At 40.1% G+C, this 21,992-nt stretch overlaps 1 protein-coding gene across 1 annotated transcript in view; it reads right to left on the bottom strand.

Moving 5' to 3' along the window:
* Positions 1–21,992, bottom strand: part of TBXAS1 (thromboxane A synthase 1) — a 245,327-nt gene that overhangs the window by 8,316 nt on the left and 215,019 nt on the right. The window contains exon 10 of the mRNA XM_069087345.1: positions 9,897–9,988. Within this exon, the coding sequence (XP_068943446.1) occupies positions 9,897–9,988 (92 nt within the window). The remainder of the gene's footprint in view (positions 1–9,896; positions 9,989–21,992) is intronic.

Here is a 21,992-nt window from a genome sequence, read left to right as displayed (position 1 = left end):
TCTCCCCCCTCTTGTCTCCCCTTGGTGGCCTCTCCCCCCTCTTGTCTTCCTTTTGTGGCCTCTTCCCCCCTCTTTCCTCCCTTTGGTGGCCTCTCCCTCCTTTTTATTCTCTCCAGTTTATCTTGTATGTTGCTTGTTTGCACATAGTTGTCTGCATGTTGTCCGTGAGTGTTAGACCATGAGCTCCTTGACAGCAGGGACTGTTTTTTGTCTTTCTTTGTATCTCCAGAGCTTAGCACAGTGCCTGGCACATGGTGCCTGCTTAATAAATGTTTATTGCCTGACTTATTCCTAAATATTTCCTTCCCTCCATGCACCTGTGCTTCGGCTAACCAGGAGTCCTTTGTCTTCTTGCCCCTCCCTATGCCTTGTTTGATCCTGTTACCAGTACCATAAATGTCCTCCCTCCTCATCTTCATCTGATGAATTTCTACCCCTTCTTTAAACCCCAGGGTAGATGCTGTCACCTTCAAAAATCATTCTCTGATGCTGGTAATAATAATTTTTTCTAAATAGGCCTCATATCACATTTTATTTGGTACTTTGTTAAGGTACCATTATAATCTTGTGTACTATAATTATTCATATTTGCATCTTATCTTCCTCCTAGACTGAAGCAAAGACTGTGCCTTGATTAAACTTTGTCTGTGTTCTTGGCATATTCTAGGAGTTAAACAAATATTTTTTGAATGAATTGGGCACTGAGTAAATTAAAAGGTACACATATGCCACAGGCCAAATCATATCTCCTATAACATAGCTAACATATAGAATGAAAAATTGATATAACATGGGGATTTTGCTAGTCCTATCTCCCTCCCCCTTTAACTCCCCATTCCCTTCACAAATCAGAGTTATAATAAATAAAAAAAAATTCACTGTGTTTCTAGGATTTTAAACACACACGCATTTTGCTCCAAAGTGCAAACCCCTTGTGTTGGTTACTGCCTGTAAAAGAAAATACATGGGATAAAATCAAAGACTATAATGCCAAGGAGAGAAGAGGGTTCTGGGTCGCCTTCTTGGGCCGTGATCTGCTGCTGTTGGTCCTATAAAGCCCGACAATTATAAAGGGTGGAATGCTTATAAAGGAAGCACAAGCCAGAACTAGGTTACTGGGAGGTAAACAGATGGAGCATTTTCTCAATCTCCACAACCTTCAAGAAAAGTTGAGAACATTTCCACAAGTTGCTGCAACATTTCACTGGGCCCTGTGCTCTCTAGCTTTTTTAAATCTCAGATACTGAGCTCTGCTTGGCCCCTTTTAAATCCTGAATTAAGTATGTTCCATTTAAAAAATGGCCATTTTAGGGGCGGCTAGGTGGCCCCTAGAATAAAGCACCAGCCCTGGAGTCAGGAGGACCTGAGTTCAAATGTGGTTTCAGACACTTAATACTCACTGGCCCTGTGACCTTGGGCAAGTCACTTAACCCCAATTGCCCTGTCTTCCCCCTCCAAAAAAAAATCTAAAAGGCACATCACGACCTCAATGACTTTATCCTCCTTTGTATTAAGACATCAGAACAAAGCATATTATCTCAGCCTTCACCCACACCCTCAAAAATACCTTCACTGAGTTTTGATTATTTACCCCCTGCCTTTATAAAATGTAATCCTCTGTAGGTAAGTTATTTATTAGTGCATTATTCCTATCTTTTGTAAAACTAGTTGAACATATTATCCACTATATTACTCCCAATCCAGTTAAATAAGGGGCTATGTAATAAGTCCTGTTTGAGTTTAGCTTAAAAGATGGGACTAGTAAGCTTCTGGCCAGGCATGGAGCATACCTGGCAAAATTAAGGATATATTTGCACAAAATTAGATGCTGTGTAATTATAATAACCAATCTTAGCCCCAGGGGCATATGTGAAGAAATGTACCTCCTGCTTTTCATTGGAGATGTGGGGAACAATGGGTATGGAAATTTGCATATGCTGCCAGACAGGGCCAGTGTGTGGACTGATTACAAAAGAAAGCTGTGGGATCGTTAGTGTTATGCCTAGTGATAATAACTGTGATGTAAAAACAAAAGGTATGAATAAAATTTGGGGGTTTGGAGAATGTATTTGCCTGAATTTTTGTAAATCAAATCAAAAGAGCTTTTCCCTGAAAGAAAGGGTGGGGGGAGGAGGAAGAAAACCACCCAAATATATCCTTTAATAAATGCCATAGGGGTGGCTAGGTGGCACAGTGAGTAGAGTTCTGGCCCTGGAGTCAGGAGGACCTGAGTTCAGATCCGGCCTCAGACACTTAACACGTACAAACAAAAAACCTAGCCATGTGACCTTGGGCAAGTTACTTAAACTCAATTGCCCTCCAAAAAGCAAAAATAAATAAATAAATACCATAGACAGCAGTTACCATGTAGAAAAAAGACTAACAGTAGAGATACCTAGAAGTTCACTGGAGACAAAATAAAACAAAAGAAGACCTGTGATCTGTATATACAAATATACAAAGAATAGGTGATCAAGGAGAACTGAATTCAAGAAGACAAGTTGGACATTGTAGATATCACAGACTGTGTTGGATAGAACCTGTGACTGGAATATGGCAATGGAAGGGTATACTATACTTTATTCAAAAGAGAAAAAACATAGGTAATAAAAGTATAAGTGTAGCATTCTCTATTCAGATGATATATTTATGGAAGGAAATTCAAGAACATGGGAAAATGGTAGAAAGCATTTGGGTAAATGGAAGGAAATTCAAGAACATGGGAAAATGGTAGAAAGCATTTGGGTAAAGATCAAAAGTAACCAAAACAGAGTGATATTATGGTTGGAATATACCATACCACTTGAACAGTCTGTCTGGCCTAGTCTATTCCATTGAGCAACCTTTCTTTTAGTACCAACATAGTTTTGATGATTACTACTTTGTAGTATTTGGGGCAGGTAGGTGGCACAATGGATAGAGTTCTGAGCCCAAAGCTAGTTAGACATGTCTTCCTGAGTGCAGATCTGGTCCCAGAAACACTTACTAGCTGTGTGACCCTGGACAAGTCACTGTTTGCCTCATCTGTAAAATGAGCTGGAGAAGGAAATGGCTAACTATTCTAGTATCTTTGCCAAGAAAATCCCAAATGGGTTTGATTGACTGAAACTACTTAACAAAGAACACTTTGTGGTATAGTTTGACATACCACTAGATCCCTTTCCTTCCTGCTATTTTTCATTATTCTCATTGAGAAACTGTTTGGGGCTAGGACTTTTTACTTGGGGATCTTTTCTGGCAGTGGTCAGTAGAACTCTTGGTAGACTAAAACTCTTTAAATGAACACATACATTTTGCATGTGAGAGAAGCATTTATTGGGGATTTTTAAATGAAGACATAAAGACTATCAGGAAATAACTAGCTCAGGACAAACGCACAAATCTATTTTTAAAAATGATGCCATATGTTGAGAATAGAATCCTTAGCAATAAGCTTAAAAATATAAGACAATTATTTCAGGATATTGGCAATGGATTTCCCTCCTGGATCTGGTTGGTCTTCTGTTGAGGCCATTGAGAGAGAAAGGGAAAAGGAGAGGGAGAAGGAAGGAGAGGCTACTGAATGTTTCTCTTTTTGAAAGAGAGAGATACTGTTCCATTTTGCAGGAGAGAGAGATAGAGAGAGGGAGAGGAAGAGAGAGAGAGACTAAGAAGAAAATAGAAATCCTGTGTCTTTAAATCTACGACTGCTTCTGGCCAAGTCAAGTATCCTGCTAGGATCCATACCTATACCACTTTACTTTCTTGAGAACTGATGGTAACAGATGCCAATCTCTTCCAGATCTAAAGGTCAGTGGTGATCTCTGTTACCCTTTTCCAAGGAAGAAATCAGTTTTGAATCAAGGGATCCTTCCTTGTTCATAAATAGAAAACCTCCCCTTCATTCTGGTTAACCTAAAATGTTAGTGACCACATTTTCCTGAGGCTCGTTTTTCTGGTTGAAGCTGCAGGAAAAAAAAGAACTATTATGATAAGTGGCATTTAGAGATCATTTTAAGGTTTGCAAAACACTTTCCACACATTATCTACTGTGTGCCTCCCAACAGCCTTGTGAGGGAGAGAATAAGTATTATCCCAGGTTTGTAAATGAGAAAAATGATACCATATGGTGAGAGGCAGGATTTGAACTCTTGCTTCTGTAACTCTAGTTTCAGGATTCGATCTGCTTCAACATTATTCACTCTTCTGTGCTCTGCCCCCCCCCCCTTTCCAGACAGCCAGAAGGTACCTGGGTGTCTACTCAGCTGTTCCTTATTATAGTGCCAAAGAGCTCTGAGTTGATAAGCTCTGCTTAACATTTGTGTCACCTGCAGATTTGATGAGCATGTCATCTATTCCTTCATCCAAGTCACTGATCAAATATTGAGCAGCACAGGACAAAGGAAAGATCCTTGTGCCACTCCCTTTAAGAGGATAGTAATGATTATTCTTTGGGTCTAGCCTTTCAAACACTTTTGAATCCACTTAACTATTATTATCTAGCCCCTGTCTCTTCATCTAGACTACAAGAATATCATGCTTTGTTTAAAGCAATCCAGATGAATTATGTCTGCATCATTCCCCTGAATTACCACAAGCCTAGTAATGAGGTTTGGCTTACTCGGCTCTTTGATAAAGTTACATTTGCTCCTGGTGATCACTGCTTCCCTTTCTAAATGTGCAAAGCAATCCTTTTAGAAGTAACACTGTTCTAAATATTCTGCAATATTTTCTCTAAATGTAGGAAGTCTTGTAACCTTGTTAAAAAAAAAAAGGAAATGGGCTTAGGCTGACATAACCTGTCATTGATGAATCATCAAGCACATGATCTTACTACTCCCTTTTTTCTTGCTCATTCACCATGCCTTGTGTAGTTCCTGTTTAACTTTGTCTCGAGCTGCATGTTTAACCTACAAGCCACTTTTTGGCAAGTAAGTAAGGTGAATTTTTGTTATTCTTTCTTAGAGTTTAGTTTCCCAGGATCCATGGCCATAACAGTCTCTATTTCGACTCATGCCTTGAAAACATCTCCACCAAACTTGCACAGCATTACATGATGATAAATAATACAAACATTTGTGCTTAAATTGTAAACATCCATTGTGATTGTGCAGTGAGATATAGGGATGAGGTGATGTAAAATTATGAGGATATTGCTGGCAATGTGCCTTCTTTGTCTGTTGCCCCATAAAGCAGGTAGGCACTGGTCAGTGAGTGGGGAACCCTTAGGGTTGAATGAACAAGCTGGAATGCTGTGTGTGCCTTGATTGGCCCCCATCAAGGCTTGGGAGGAATCTGTGTTTGCCTCAACTGGCCCCCATTGAAGCTTGAGGGGATTTAGAGGAATCACAAGCTGTGCCTGTCTTGATTGACCCCATGGAGACATAGGGTCAGTTGCCCTGCCCCCTCTCACCAGCCCTGTGAGAAGGGTGATTAGGGAGTGCTGTAGGAGTTGGTACTCCCAGTATCAGCAACCCTCTTGTGAGAATATTAGACTCGAATAAAGTAAAATTATTAATCCCTTCGAAGACGTCTTTCTGTTTCCTATCTGACCAGATCAAGAGCCCTCCTGTGTGCTAGTGTTACCTGTCTTACATGGCATTAGTGGGTTATGCATACTGAATAAAAGTACTAAAAGATCAATTTGATCTGTGTGCCTAATGAAACAAATCTTTAATTGAAAGCATCCCCACTTATTGCCAGTGTCAGGGACATATGGGTTAGTCCTATGTTTTAGGTATTCTGTTTTCTCATAAGAAGGAGGTAGTATTGAATAATACTAGTCATAGTAACAATAGCTGGCATGTATTTAATGTCTTAAGGTTTGCAAAGCTCTTTAAAGATATTGTCTTATTGAATATTCTCATGACAACCCTGTGAGGTAGATGCTATTATTATAATTCCTGTTTGTGTGGCCCAGTGGAGTCAAGAGACCAGAGTTCAATTCCTATCTCCAACACTAACCGGATGACCTCGGGCAAAATCACTTAACCATTGTGTGGGTGTGGGGAAGAGAGAGAGATTTGGAGTAGACAGCCTTTGAGGTTTCTTGCAGTTACAATCTTAGGATCCTGAGAGGAATTGGGGGCAGCTAGGTGGTGCAATGGATAGAGGACCAGGCCTTGAATCAGGAAGACTTGACTTCAGATCTGATCTCAGATACCTGCTAGCTGTGTGACCCTGGGCAACTCACTTAAACCTGTTTGCCTCAGTTTCCTCATCTGTAAAATGACCTAGAGAAGGAAGTGGAAACCCTCAAATGGGTTTACAAAGAGTCGGACACAACTGAAAAATGACTAAACAAGAGGAAATTGAGACCCAGGTTAATTGACTTGCCCAGAGCCACACAGCTAGTGAGTGCCTGAAGCCAGGCCTCAAACCTAGATGTTCCTGATTGCAGGTCCAGTGCTCTCTCTACTATATAACACATTATATCTTCACCATGTCCAAAGAGGAATCACAGAATCTGAATTGAAAGAGGCATCTGAGGCCATTTGGTTGAATTCTCTCTCTGAATATGAATTTCCTCTGTGACCTTTCTGCCCAGTAATGGGGAATCTGCTACCAGCTTGACCTGTTTTGGGACCATTCTAATTATTAGAAAGTTTTTCCTTATATCCAACTGAAACCTGCCTTCTTTGTTCCCATTTAATAGGAAGGTAGAGAGCATGGCGGTACAAGTACAAGGCAGCCCAGCTTTTCAGTTTACATCCTAATGAGGGGAGGAAACACCCAAAAGGGGGCTGAAAAGAAGAAAGAGAAGAGAGCAGAAGTGAAACCCAGAGAAAGTAAAAAGAAAAAATTAGGACCTGAGGGGAATGGAGGCTTTGGGAGGAGCTCACTAATGGAAGGGGGTGAGGGTGGGGGGATATTCCATGATGAACAGGCTGCCAGAGTGAGCTGCCCTTCTGGGTCAAGCAGAACCAGTCTAATCTTTCTTCTGCATGATGAAACATGATCTGAGCCATAGAATAACAGAGCAGATGCTACAGTGAAGAATTTTACAGTACCTGCTGCTAGATGATGAACATTCATAGAGAACAGCAACATTTTACTTGCTATTATCCATTTGAAAAGCTGTTCGGAAAAGTATCTTCAAGTTTGTATAATTCCCTCTTTTAAAAAAAAAAAGGCAAACAGTACATCTTAATGATGTTCATGTCTGGAAAATTAATTCCTTAAAGTGCTGAGTTGAACATATGGCATGTGATTAAATCAGTTTGTCTTACTCCTGTTTACATAGCCCTGAATCTGATCACTTCTTTGTTCACTCCAAAGAACCACTTATTGGGGGAAATCTGAGAGAAACAGTAGAGCACCAGCTCCTGCCTTCTAGGCACCTACTTTTAATGGTCGGAGATTAAGCAAAAACCCATTAAACCTTTGGAGACCATTCTGCCCAGGAGAAAGTAAGCTCTCTGAAGGCAGGGGCTCTCCTTTCTGCCTATGTATCACCTGGCACCTACCATCTTGTCTTGCTCATAGAAGGGGCTTAATGTGTTTGTTGGATCGAATCTGTTGAATTGAATTACAAAGTAACATGAAAAAGCTCCAGAATAGAAAATATGAAGCAAAATCTTAGCTAATAAATCCTGAGGCATAATATAGCATCAATTTATATAGCCCCTTTGTGGCAAACACATCCTTTGCGTCCATGATCTCATTTCATCATAACAGCCCTCAGACATGTAGTGCAAGTATTATTAGCACAGTTTTATAGATGAGGAAGCTGAGATTCAGACAGGTTAAGGAACTGAGCCAAGGTCACAGAGCTAATAAATGCCATCCCCAGGAGTCTGAAGATTCAGATGTTCTTAGACGTCTTCCTTATACTTTCCTGTTCGTCCTTGTCCTAAGCTGCCTCAGGAAAAGGGAGGGTGGGATTTATGGGGGACCTGGGCTTGCTTGCCTTAGGCAGACTTCTTGGAAGGGTAAGTTTTGAACTGAAGGAAGTGATGGACAGAGATTTCTGGAGAGAAGAGGAGAGATTACTTCTCCCCTCTCCTCTTCTACGCCCCCCCCCCCAATGTCATTTCATGATAAGGAATCAGAGGAAGACTTTAATAGAGACACAAGAAGAGGACCTTTAAAGGAGGATAAGAGAAGTGAGCCTACTGGTGAAAAGCCCTGGCAAGGGGAAAGTGGTATTCTGGGAGAGGGGGCCATTTAACTCTTGATTCTTCATGGGATCGGGGCGGGGAAGTTGCACCTGGGAAAGCAGTGCCATGTATGAGATCTGGGTGGAAGGGCCCTAGATAATGGTAGTTGCTGAGTGGGAAGTTCTTCCTGGGGCAAGAATCTGAATGTTGGCATCCAAGAACAAATAAAACCTGAGCCCTGTGCTATTAAATGCTCTGTTAAGTTTGAATATCTCTGTTTTATTGATGAGGAAAGAGACTCAGAGGTGAAGTGTGATATACGTGAATGGAGTACTAGACTTGACCTAAGTTTGAATCTTGCGTCAGACACTTTACCAGCTGTATAACTGTAATCTCTCTGGGTCTCAGTTTCCTATATGTAAATGAGCATGATTGCACTCAAAGACCTCCCTCTAAGGTCCCTCTCAGCCCCAGATGGAGGATTCTGTGATTATATACACAGCTATTAAATATTGGGTCTGCAATTGGAATTGAGGTCTCCTGACTCCAAAATCTTTTACTTTCTATTATTATACTTATTCTGTGCCACTTTCTCCCTGTTACTTATTGACTCAGAGAAATCTGTTAGCAAACATTTATTGAGGACTTACCATATACAAGGTGTTGTTCGAGGCACAGGCTGTGTTTGTGGGAGCTTACACCACCAAATATAAGACGCTGTTTCTACATTTCAGGGGGAGAGAGGTTGGTTGGGGAAATAAGATATATGCATGAAAAGAGAAACTTCAACAAATGGCAGCTTGAGTGGTACATGGGCAGCTAGGTGACTCAAAGTGCTGGGCCTGGTGTGAGGAAGACCTGAATTCAAATCTGGCCTCAGACACTTAGTAGTTGTGTGACCCTTGTGGGCAAGACACTTAACCTCTCTGTTTGCCTTAATCCACCGGAGAAAGAAATGACAAACCACTGCAATATCTTTGCCAAGGAAACTCCACATGGGGTCACGAAGAGTTGGACATGACTGAAATGACGGAACAACAAAAACAGACAGTAAGTGCTATGCAAATCCAGGGAAGGGAAAGGGTAATCATGTCCACAGAATCACAGATTAAGGAACCTCAGTGGCCTTCTAGTCCAACTCGTACCTGAAGAAGAATCCCATGTACAACATGTCCCCCAAAGTAAGTCTTTGCTTGAAGACTTCCATTATGGAGGAAGGCAGCCTGTTCTATTCTTGTATAGTCTAATTGTTAGAAAGTTTTTGCCTTATGCCAAACCCAAATTTATCTCTTCTCACGTCCATCCACTGATCCTAGTTTTGTCCTCTGGGGCCATGAGAAATCAATCTAATCACTCTTCCCAATCAAAGCTCTTCCAATATTTGAAGACAGCTTTTATGACTGCCCTGAATATTCTCTTCTCTGTTCTAAACTTCACGGGCAGTTCCTTCCACCAATCCTCATATGCCATGATCCTGAAGCCCCACCCCAATCTGATTGCCCTCCCATCAGCTTCTTCCTAAAATGGAAAGTAGTACTGAAGATGCAGTCTGACCAGGTCTGCCCTGTACAGCAAGTACACGAAGACTATTATTGTCATATTCGGGGAGGGGGAAGAGCTTGATTGCTTTATATATTTTAGTTGTCTTACCGTACTGTTGACTTATGGCTTACAGTTCAATAAAACCCCCAGATCTTTTCCCAGGAAACTTCTAACCATACATTCCCCACCTTATACTTCTGAAATCAATTTTTTGAGCCCAAGTACAAGATTTTACATTTGGCCTCACTGCATTTCCTTTTATTAGATTTAGCCTACCTAAAAGCTGGTGGGTACATCCTCAAGGTCTCTGCAATTACCATATCCAGGTAGGGTAATTCTTCTTCCAGTGTGCAGAATTTGGGGACAGTCTACAAGAGAGGTGCAAGAAAAATAAAGCTGTGTTAAGATGATTCCAATAATTCTCAGCTTTTCCATATTTTTCAAGTTGGAATCTTACCACAGATGTTTAAATAAAAACTTCTCTACTTATAAGCAAGTATAACACCAATCTCAACAGGACAGCCTATGGATAGCTCTCCTATACTGGAATTACATTGTGTTCAGTGTTGCTCAAAACAAGCAGGCTGGCACCTGGGGCTTAAAAATCTCTGGGTCAAAACCAAACCAAATAAACACACAAAAAAATCTCTGGGTCATCATGCTTCCAGAAGACTCATGATGAAACCTGCTTCTAACCTCATTGCAGATTCACATGTATTTTTTTTTTCCAATATGGTCAGTGTGGGAATTTGTTTTGCTTATTTGCTACAAAGGTAAGGGAAAACATGGATTTTGTTGTTTTAAAATATTAAATAAAAAAGAAATCTCTGGGTCATAATGAGATCCCTGTGAAACCCAGGGGAACAGCATGGTGTATTGGAACAAGCAATGGAAGTGTTGTCAGCAGCTTTAAGTATGAGTTCTGGCATTACTGCTCTAAATAGCCATATGAGCCTAGACATGGTGGGTGGTAGTGTTGGACTTGGATTCAGGAAGAACTGAGTTCAAATCTTGTCCCTTCTGCTTATTAGCAATGAGGCCCTGTACAAGTCACTTAACCTCTTTAGTTATAGGCTAGAAAACCACATTTCTAGGCTGTTGTAATATTCCTGCTCTGGGTAGTTCAGCCAAACTGTTATGTTTGCTGCTTTCTGTATACAGGGTTCCATTTCCCATCCATACCGTTGTACAGGCTGTTCCCCCATACCTAGAATACATTCCCTCTTCACTTCTGCCTTTTAGAATCTCTGGCTTTCCTTACATTTCAGCTTACTTGTCCATTTCCTACATGAAATGTATCCTGATCCCCCAATTTGCCAGTACCCTACCTCTACCCCAAATTACTTTATATATATATATATATATGTATTTATTTATTTGTATAAATGTTTCTTTTAAATAGCATGTAGGCTCAAAAATTACCTTGTATTAAGGAATGTGCTAGTAAACATTTAACAACAGGCCCTCCATGAAAAAAAGAAGAAAGAAAAGTATATATTCCACACTTTCAAATTTAATCTGCATTATTCACATGTTTTGTTCTCCATCACTTTTTTTTGGGGGGGGGGGACTATAAACAAACAATAAAACAAGCCCTGATTTGTAGCATTTGTCTATTTCTGAGGTATAAATGCTCACACTGAAAATTTAACCATGGGCTCTCAAATAGTAGTTGTTTTACTGGTGTACCATTGCTTTTATTTATTTTGTATATAATTACATGTAGCTTCCCCCAGAGGACAGGAATTGCTTAATTTTTGTCTTTTGTATATCTAGCACCACACATGACCCATAGTAGGCACTTAAATGCATTTTGAATGAATGGAAGAGCTTGGACCAAATGACCTCTAAAGGTTTCTTCCAACTTGAGGCTTCTATGATCCAAATGCATATGATCTAGTTTATAAATATGCAAATGTAACAAATTTGCAAATGCAAATGCAGTCCAAATGCATATGATCTAGTCTGTGCAGACAGAAGAGGGGCCAACAGGAGAGAAACAGAAGGGAGGGCGGTTCACAAATCAACATAACTTACTTTGTCTCTTCAAAAGCTAGTGACAAAAGCTTCATGGATTGGTTCTGCCAGCAGAGGGCAGCAAGAGTACATTGAAGCGTAGGGTGCCGTTGAACCTGAGTACTTGGTTCTTTCCCCAGTTCTACCATTTAGTAGCTGGGCGTATCTACTTACCCGGTCTGTAACTGAACCTCATTTTCCTTATCTGAATAACATTTACCATATGTGTGTATTTATATGTACATATATGTGTGTATACACACATCTCTATATCTCATTGGGATACTGTAATGATGAAATGATATAGGGATAAAAACTAGTCCTGTGATTTCCTTGTTACATGGAATTCCTGGGGATAGAAAATGCTTCTGCCAATGCAGGTTGGCACCTTCTCTATCATTTATAGTTTTAGACATTGCCTGGGAATACTTGGAAGTTCAGTGATCTGTCTAGGGGCACACAGTCTGTATGTATTAGAGGCTGGTTTTGAGATCATCTCTGTTTACTTTGCCACTATATGTCTCTGAAATAGTATTTATAAACCACCATATCAATGACAGAATTTTTTGTTGTGCTTTCTTTGATCTGTCCCTTTGATTTCATTGGTATAAGGAATACCCAGCAAAGAAATTCCCTCTCTCGATAGAAATCAATAACAACTCTATAACATCTTGTCTTAGAAAGTTTCTCGCTGAGACTTGCTCGGAGTTGCACATCTAGCATGTATCAAAGGTGGGATGTGAGCCCATGTCTTTCCATCTCAGTGACCAGTTCCATCCACACAGACTAGGCTGTCCCTCTTAAATGTGAATTTTGATTTTCTTATCCTTCCATGTTACCTTTGCACTTATCTGCTGAAACACTTGCTTTGGTGCTTGAAACACCTGTGATTTTGTTGGTGTTAGCACTCTCTCACCAGCATAAATTGGAACCCCTCTTTGGCCTAGGAGGTAGTCTTTGATCTGTACTAAAAAAATATCATTACCCTATAGCCAACCTGGTCATAAACTTAGCTAGGCTGGTCTTCTGGTGATACATAGATAGTCTGTCCCTGAACCAGACTTGAAGCCTTTCCGGCTTGATAGCACCTCTCAGAGTCTGCACTTTGCGGGTACAATCTTCAAGAATCTTTTAGGATCACCTTCATGATACCTTGACATATAAGAGTAAGGCTTGAATGAAATCAGACTATAATTAATGAACTCTATTTTCATATTAATATTCTTGTACTGGACTGCTGGTATATTTACTCAGGAATACATGCTTGGAGCCTTCTTGGGGGAAGGAAGTAGAAGAAGGAGGAAAGCTAACTCTGTTTAGCCTTGTACCAATGAGTCGATTGGCCTACGGGGGAAATGCTGGAAGTTTTGTGGGCAGGACACAAGGCAAGAATAGAAGCTGGGTGTGGTCAGTGCATTCATGGCATGTGTTCCCTAGAACACACATAGCTATATATGCCCACAACTGTCTCATGCACACCCCCATCCCCACTGTGTCTTATTTAGGATCACTATCTTACCCTAAAATTTTGGTATTTTTTCCTTAGAATTATGGGGCCAGAAAGGACCTTCTCGAGTTCACTGCATCCCCCATTTTATTGGAACTGAGCCTTAAAACAACGACCTTTGCAAGGTTATGCAGCTGGTAGATTGCAAAGAGGAATTCAAGTTTGGTGTCTTGACCCCTGGTCTGGTTTCTTTCTACTCTACTTTGATACTCCCACTGGATCTGCCACCTATATTGCCTGGAGAAGCAGAGCAATAACCCTCCTCTCACCATCCCACCCCCGTCCTGTAAGGACTGTGTAGTTCATTTATAGCAAATAATAATGATAAACAATAGTTAACAATGTAACATTTCTAGATCCCTTTATACTTACAGATGGCCCCATTTGATCTATACAGCCATCCTGAAATGTTATACAGGCCAAAGGTGGTTATTATCCCCATTTTACAGAGGAGGAAACAGAGGCTTTGGGAGATTGAGTGACCTGCTGACGGTTTATTGGATAGTATATGACAAGAACCAGGACTTAGGTCTTCTGATGCTAATAATAATTAATTATAATTATAATAACTAGCACTTACAGAGCACTGTGAGGTGTGCAAAGTGCTCATGTACATGAACTCATTTGATCCCTCACAACAACCCTGGGAAGGTAGGTGCGTTATTGTTCCCATTTTACAGATAATGAAACTGAGGCACAGAGAGGCTAGGTGATTCACCACGGGCCAGACAGCTAGGGAATGTCAGAGGCAGGATTCATACTTGGATCTTCTTGGCTCCAAGTTTAGCACGCTACCCACCGCACCACCTAGCTGCCACGCTGGTGGGGTAGAAAGTGGCTACCCAGCCATCCATCATGAAGAAGAAGGAGCAGATGGTGGCTTCTCTCAGGGGTCGCTGGAACAGCTTCCAGTGAAGTCAGTGCAGCTTTGGCAATTATCCAGCATAGCTACTCTAGATGGCGGGATGGATAGCGCTGGTCCCAAAGCAGATTTCTTTCTCTAGCTTGAATTACCTGGTTCAGATGTTCACTGGATCCCTTTGGCAGAGTAACTGCCCAATCTGAACTTCACTAGGTGATGATGAAGCCTTAGGCTGGGGCTGAGCAGTGACCTTTCAGGGCTCCTGGCAATGCTCTGAGACTATAAAGGGGCAGAGAAAGTGGGAAGATCCTCAGTCTAGTTCACTATGCCCATCTAATCGTAGGTCTGGTAAAAAAAAAAAATCATGATCTTTTGGAAAATCTATTTAGAGTCAGAAGGGACCTTTGAGATCAATCAGTAAGCATTTATTAAACACCTATTTATGCCAGGTTCTGTGCTAGGTTTTAGAGATGTAAGGGCAAAGATTAAACAAACAGCCCCTGGCCTTTTGGGGCTTACCTTCTATCTGGGGAGACAACATGGACACACAGAAGAATATTCAAAATGAATTCAAGGTGTTTTGGGGAGGAGGCATCATCTATCTAGACCAGTGGTTCTGAACCTTCTTGTGTCAGGGACCCTTTTGCAGGCTGGTGAAACCTGGGGACCCCATCTCAGAATAATGTTTTTAAATGCATAAAACATAACACATAGGCTTACAAAGGAATCCAATTATTCTGAACTCAGTTATTAAAATATTTTTTAAAAATGAGTTTACAGTCCCTAGATTAAGAACCCCTGATCTAGTCAACATCCTCATTTTCCAGATGAGAAAGCTATGGGATGAAACGACTTTCCCGAAGACACGTGATAGCAAATGGCAAAGCCAAGAGTGGAAGAACCCAACCCTTCTGACATCAAGTCTAGAATTTTCTACTTTGTTTCCTATTGCCTCTGCAAGCCATTAGTAAAGAAAGTATAATCGAGGTATGGGTTTGGGGGATAGCTAGGTGGCACATGGATAGAGTACCATCCCTGGACTCAGGAGAAACAGAGTTCAAATCTGGCTTCTGATACTTGACACTAGCTGTGTGACCCTGATTGCCTAAAAAAAAAAAAGATATGGATTTAGGGGTATATGTCTCCATTGGAGGCCCCCTCAACAGAGCTTCTCAAGAAGGATCTTTCTCCAGTTTTCCAGTCTTCAGTTCTTGCCCTTCCAGGCACCCTGGCACCCCACCCTTTTCATGAGTCCCTATGCCCTGCAGAAGCCACCTGGGTTAGAACTGTACCATTGTTTATGTGTTTGGTGGGATTGCCTCTTCTTTTGTTCATTGAATTTAGCATTCATATTTTTAGAAAGTGTTTTATCGTTGCTTCTTTTTTCTTTTTAAAACATTAGTGTCACTTTTCAGATTCCCTTCCCTTTCCTCTCTGCTCCCCCAACTCTCCCTTATAACTAAGTACAATTAAGCAAAACAAATGGAAACATTGACCATGTTTGATTGTGCCGCATTTAAATCTTAGAAAAACAACCGAACGATCCCAGGTGCAACCCTGTGTTGCTTTGCCCTTGACAGAGAAGGGCAGGGAGGGGCAGTAATAGGTGTGTTATAATATCAAGAGCGCTGTATTTATTTCTTTATTTTCAATTTAATCTAATTTATTTTCAATTAACAAAAAACTCTTTTCTCTCCCTCCTAAGAGCATTAAATTTAGAATCAGGGGACCTAGGACTAAATCCACACTCTGCTACCTAATACCTGTAAATGACCTTGGACTAGTTCCTTATATCGTCTGCAAAACTAGGGGGCTGGATTATGTGATTTTCAAGTTCTCCTTCTGTTTTGAATCCTTTGATCCTATAAAGCTGTTATATCATGAAAAGAATGGATGTGACTTAAAAAAAACCCACCAAGAACAAACCTGAAGATATCTTGAAACATGAATGAAGTAGTTTTAAGACAAATTAAAAGAATTAGTTCTTTCATACAATCATAGAATTAGAATTGGATGAGACTTTTAGAGGTCACCTAGTCCAACCCTGCATTTTACACATGAGGAAACTGAGGCTCAGAGAAGTTCAGTGACCTGCCCAGGCTTATATAGGCTTTAAGGGCCAAACCCCAGATTCTAACTTGGGTCCTTTGACCCCAAAACTATTTCTTCCAATTCCCGTGCTTCACTCATAGGAAAATGTTCCTCTCAGTTCTCTTCTTTCTTACCTCCCACTTGAGCTAAGCAGGCCTGCTTTGGTCCTTGCCATGAGTTACTAATGTAAGTATCCAGCAACTTTGCTGTTCAAGTACTTGCCGTCAGTACCAATGGCGAGCTTGCATCACATGTATAAATGGCACCAGAGCAGTGGTTGGACCAGCAAAAGCTGGGTCCCGATCTTGCCTGGGAGGTTCCTGTGACGGCTACTTCTATTTTAGAGATCCACTAGGAGCCCACTTCTTTTTTCAAATAAGGGGAAGCCGTTTCCTTGTGTGTTTCCCTTCTTCCCTTTTCAGATGGCTTTGACTTTCATTGATGCTGGAGCAAACAAAGGACTTTTATCTTTCAAGAATCATAGAATCACAAAGTTAGAAGATGTCACACCTCAAGTCAGGTCTATGGCTCACCCAGAGCATAATGTTGCCTCTGATCAAGGGACCCAGACATCAACCTGCTAAGGTAGGGTTGGACCATGGGTGTGCCTGAGCTGGCTCAGGGTGGCAATGGTCAAATTTTCAGTGAGTGCAGACATTTTGGAAATTGACAAACAACAAATCAGAGTTTAATTCATTGTTGTTTTGTAAATTGTCTAGACTTAAAAGAGTGATGGAGAAAATGTAAATAATGCAGATTAAGCTTAAAAGTGTGTTAGGCATACATTTTTCCATTGTTGTTTACAGCAGCTCTTGGGTTGACCCTTAAGTATCCCTCTACCCTACCTGTCTAAATTCATCATCGTTAAATTTATTTGAACTCTTAAGTCTGTTTGTATCTTCAACCTCTATATAATTAGTCCCACAAGTTTTTTTTTCCCCCCTCTGGATTTGGGGTCGCTAAATCTACGATCCTAAAAAACCTTTTAGTAGTTGGACAGCTTTCTTTATTCCTAATATATGGGTTAAAATATACATCTTAGAGTCTGAATGGATCACGTACAAGGTCTAAGTTATCCTCAGGAGTCCAACTCCCTACCGAAAGTATGGTCCCCTCTCCATCATCCCCAAGTCACCCTTTGGTCTCTGCTTGGATACTTCCAGTGATGGGAAGCCTGTTCTGTTCCATCATTGGACATATTCCACACAAACATATTAGGAAAGTAAACAAGATTGTTCTTGACATTTAAAATTATAAGGCATTTTAATAGAATTTTAAGATTTATCAAGTGATATTTTACAACCATCTTATGAGGTAAGTAGTGAAAATATTATTATCGCCATTTTACAGATGAGGAAACCAAGTCTTGTAGAGCTTAAGTGATTTGTCCTAAGTCACAAAGATAGTATGTAAATAGCAGATGTAAGGCTTGGGGCAGCTAGGTGGCATCATGGTGCATAGAGCCCTGGGCCTGAAGTCAGGAAGACTTCAGACACTAACTGTGTGACCCTGGGCAAGTCACTTAACTCTGTTTACTCCAGTTTCCTCACCTGTAAAATGAGCTGGAGAAGGTCATGGTAAACCACTCCAGTATTTTTGCCAAGAACCACCTCACCTCCCCCCTTCCCCCCCCCACACACACACTCAAAACTCATGAAAGATGTACATGACTGAAAATAACTGAAAAAGACTTGAATCCAGGTCTCCTGACTTGGAATTCTTTCATTTCTGCCATGAGGCCAACCCACTGTAATTTTTTTAGTAGAAATAGATCTCTATGCATTGTGTGTTCCCAAATAAAGTGTATAGAAACTTGGTAAATTTCATTCTCTTTGTTGCTTGACTTCCATTCTCCTTTTCAAGATATTTTATGCTCATTTCTGATTGATTTTCAATGAGCAGTGGCTTCTAAGTCCATCATTTTAAAGTTCTTGGTATCTTAGTTTGCCTGTCGAATAGTTACGGGTCTGTAAACAAATAGTTAAATGTGCTAGGAAACTATGATATTTAGAAGAATACTGGGGGAATAATTTGTTAAAGGGAATAATCCTTTGGTAAAATGTATATTTTTCCTCTTCCCCATTATAGCTGTTTCATAAGTATGGATTTTTGTACTTCAGGATTTCTGAAAGCAGCAAATATATGCATAGACATGTATATTTACAGAGAGAATTTTTCACTGTCTCTATAGAGACAATGATTGCCTTCTGATTCAGAGAATTTTTTAAATAAAAAAGAGGAAGAGTGGAAGAAAAAATTCAACACTGACTAATATATTAAAAAGTCTCTGATGTAATATGCAGTGTTTCACTTATGTGCCCCTGCCCCCCTACCAATACAAAGAAGTAGGATGAGGTAGTTTCTCATTTGTCTTCTTTGGGACCAAGCATGTTCTTTATATTTTCTCAATGTTTATTTTCAGTTGTTCTGTGTTTGTTATTCTTTTAAAAAATTTTTTGGTCTTTATTAATTTGTTTACTTTTAGTTTACAAGATTAAATTCTACGATTTCTTAGGTTTCAAATTTTCTTCCCCTCCTTCCTCTCCCCCCCCCCCCCCCCCCCTGGCAGTATACAATCAAGTATAGGATCTGCAAATACTTTCACATTAGTCGTTAGTCAGGTTATAAAGAAGGATTGTATCAGATGGAATGAACAATGGGAAAGAGGAGACAAAACCAAACAAGAAAAAAACAGAGAGCAAGGAGTTTGCTTCAACTGTGTTTGTTATTCTTTCCATTTACGCTGTTGAAGTCATTATACATATTGTTTTCCTGGTTCTGCTACCTGCACTTTACATCAGTTCATCTAAGCCTTTGCATGCTTCTCTCCATTCATTGTTCATTGTTTCTTATAGCACAACAAAATTACATTACATTCACATACCATAATTTGTTTAGCCATTCCTCAATTCATAAGCATCTACTTTATTTCCAGGTCTTTGCTACCACGAAAAATATTAGTATAAATATTTTGGTATATATTGAGCCTATCTTTTTGTCAGTGACTTCCTTGGGGTATATGCCTGGAATTGGAATCTCTGGGTCAATAGGTATAAATATTTTAGTCACTGTATTTGTCTAATTCCAAATGACTTCACAGAATGGTTGTACTAATTCACAGATCCACCTACAATACATTTGTGCCTCTCCAAACACTGACTAGTCCCTTCTTTTTGTCATCTTCGCCAATTTTCTGGGTGTGAAGTAAAACCTCAGGATTGTTTTGATCTTCATTTCTCTTATTATTAGTGTTTTGGAATGTTCCTTCCTATGATTGCTGACAGCTTGTAATTCTTTTGAGAACTATTTGCTCACATTCTTCAAGTACATCTTTTGGGGATAAATTATTGCCTTTGATAGTCCTTCTTCTTGTTCTTCTAACATTCTTGAAAATATAATGTGGTCACCCAAGTAAACCAGCACTTTTAAGTGGTTCCTACTGTTTATCATTATCTCCAAGGAGAACTTAAAAATGCCTAGTGCCCCCTAGCTTATGCTCAAATTGGTAGAATCTCAATGGGAAAATGAAGGCAATCTTGTCTTCCTCTACCTTAGAGATCTGATAGTGTTGTTGCTGTTCAGCTGTTTCTCAGTCTTGTTTGTCTCTTTGCAACTCCATTTTTGGGGTTTTCTTGGCAGAGATACTGGGGTGATTTGTCATTTCCTTCTCCAGCTCATTTTACAGATGAGGAAACTGAGGCAAATAGGATTAGGTGACTTACTCAGGACCACACAGCTAGTAAGTGTCTGAGGTCAGATTTCAACTCAGATGACTCTTTTTGACTCCAGGCTTGGCACTCTATCCACTGTGCCATGTAGATGCCTCCAAACAAGATACATGAAGGATAAATTAGGGGTAGTTGAAGAGGAAAGGCATTAAGATTAAGTAGGGATAATTAAACCTTAAAAAAAGATTAAGTATAACTAGGAATGGCTTCTTGCAGAAGGTAGGACCTGCAAGCTAGAAGGTGAAAAGGAGGATGGAGAGTATCCAGGCATGAGGAACAGCCAGAGAAAATGCCCAGAATTAGGAAAGGAGTACCTCGTGTGAGGACCAGTAAGGAGAGCAGAAGAGATTGATTTTAATACTACTGACTAGCAAGAGTTTTGGGTGGTTTCTTAAGTCATTGATATCAGGAGACTTCTTCAAATATTTGTGAGTCACAGAGGGGATTAATATATATAGTTTTCTGAAAATATCCTACATTCCATTTAGCTAGGTGGCACAATGGATAGTACTGGACTTGGAGTCAGGAAGACTCTAAAATTTTATTATTATAAGACTTATTTGAAGTCAAATAAACCAATTGAATTCAAATTTTAACCTGTGCATTTTCTATCTGTATGATTCTGGGCAAAGTCACTTAACCTTTGTTTGCCTCAGTTTCCTCAACTGTAAAATGAAGATGATAAAAGTACCAACTTCAGAGGATTTTTGTGAGGGTCAGAGGAGATAATATTTGTATGAGTGCTAAACACAGGGCCTGGCACATACTATGTGCTATGTAAATACTTATTACCTTTATACCTTTCTTCCTTCCCCCTTCCTATTTCATGCAGTGAAAACCCTTCAGACCCAGCGCTGAGTTTCTCAAACATTTTTTTCCAGTGCTCAAGCACCAGACAATCTCTAAAAATCAAACCTCACATCTCCAGTGAAGCTGATGGCTCAAAAAACAATTATGAAGTCCTGGGCTGCAGAGATCTTCTCTTCATCCTGCTGGGACTGCCTCCATTCCTTTGCTAAGCTTTTGCCCAAGAGGCATGGATGGTGAAAGCTCTTCTGGAATTAGACTCCTGCTCCTTGGCTAGAGCATTCAGCAGTCATGGGGAAGGGGTTTGAGTTTGTACCAATTAAGATAAAAATTCTAGCAGTACTGCCTGGGTCCAGAAAACTAAGACAATTGTGCCTATTGCTTCATTTTTTTTTTTATTAATAAATTACTTTTTTAAGGGGGAGACTTAATCTCATCTCACCTAGGCTGGAAGTGTTGTGGCCACTTATGGGTCCAATCCTAATACTGATTGGCACAGAAGTTTATTCTGATCTCTCTCTCTCTCTCTCTCTCTCTCTCTCTCTCTCTCTCTCTCTCTCACACACACTCACACATACACAGCTGGGCCCTCTGTTTCCAGGGACACTCCATATTTATGCCAGACTTGGTATGGACATCTTACCATCCATAGCTGTATATACTGCAGCTCAGAATTCCTGAATTAAAGTGATCCACCAGCTTCAGGTGACTCAGTGGATAGATGCCAGGCCTGGAGTCAGGAAGACTCATCTTTCTGAGGTCAAATGTAGCCTCAGACACTTATTTGCTGTGTGACCCTGGGCAAGTCACTTAACCTGTTTACCTCAGTTTCCTCATCTGTAAAATGAGCTGGAGAAGGAAAAGGCAAACCATTCCAGTGTCTCTGCCAAATGGGATCATGAAGAGTTGGACATAAATGAAAATGATCAAACAATAACAACCTGCCTCAGCCTTCCCGGTAGCAGAGACTTCAGGTGTCCACGACCACACCTGGTCAATATTCATTTTACAAATTATTTTAAATTTACTAATTTAATTAGTAATTAGTAATTAATTAATTAGTAATTTAATTTTTAAATTTATTAATTTACAAATTATTTTAAACTTGACAAATATCAACAAAGAAACATAAACATTTCTACACCCAGAGATCAGAAAAAGAGGAATATATAAGAAATTGTTGATTTCTATTATGTAAAATTTTTTAAAGAACATATACAATTTAACATGGTTGTATGGTTATTGCCCTGCTTGTCTTTGTCTTTGTCCCCTTCTGAAATTTCTTCTGCTCTCTCTGTAAATTTTTAAAAAGTTCCATTGACAGTTCTTCCTTCCTTCCTTCCTTCCTTCCTTCCTTCCTT

The sequence above is a fragment of the Petaurus breviceps genome, unplaced genomic scaffold (genome assembly GCF_028583685.1).
Source record: "Petaurus breviceps papuanus isolate PSGF00001 unplaced genomic scaffold, PetGlider_PUasm1.0 181, whole genome shotgun sequence".
Lineage (NCBI taxonomy): Eukaryota > Metazoa > Chordata > Mammalia > Diprotodontia > Petauridae > Petaurus > Petaurus breviceps.
Note: the sequence above shows the minus strand (reverse complement) of the source record. Positions and strands in the feature narration are given on the sequence as shown.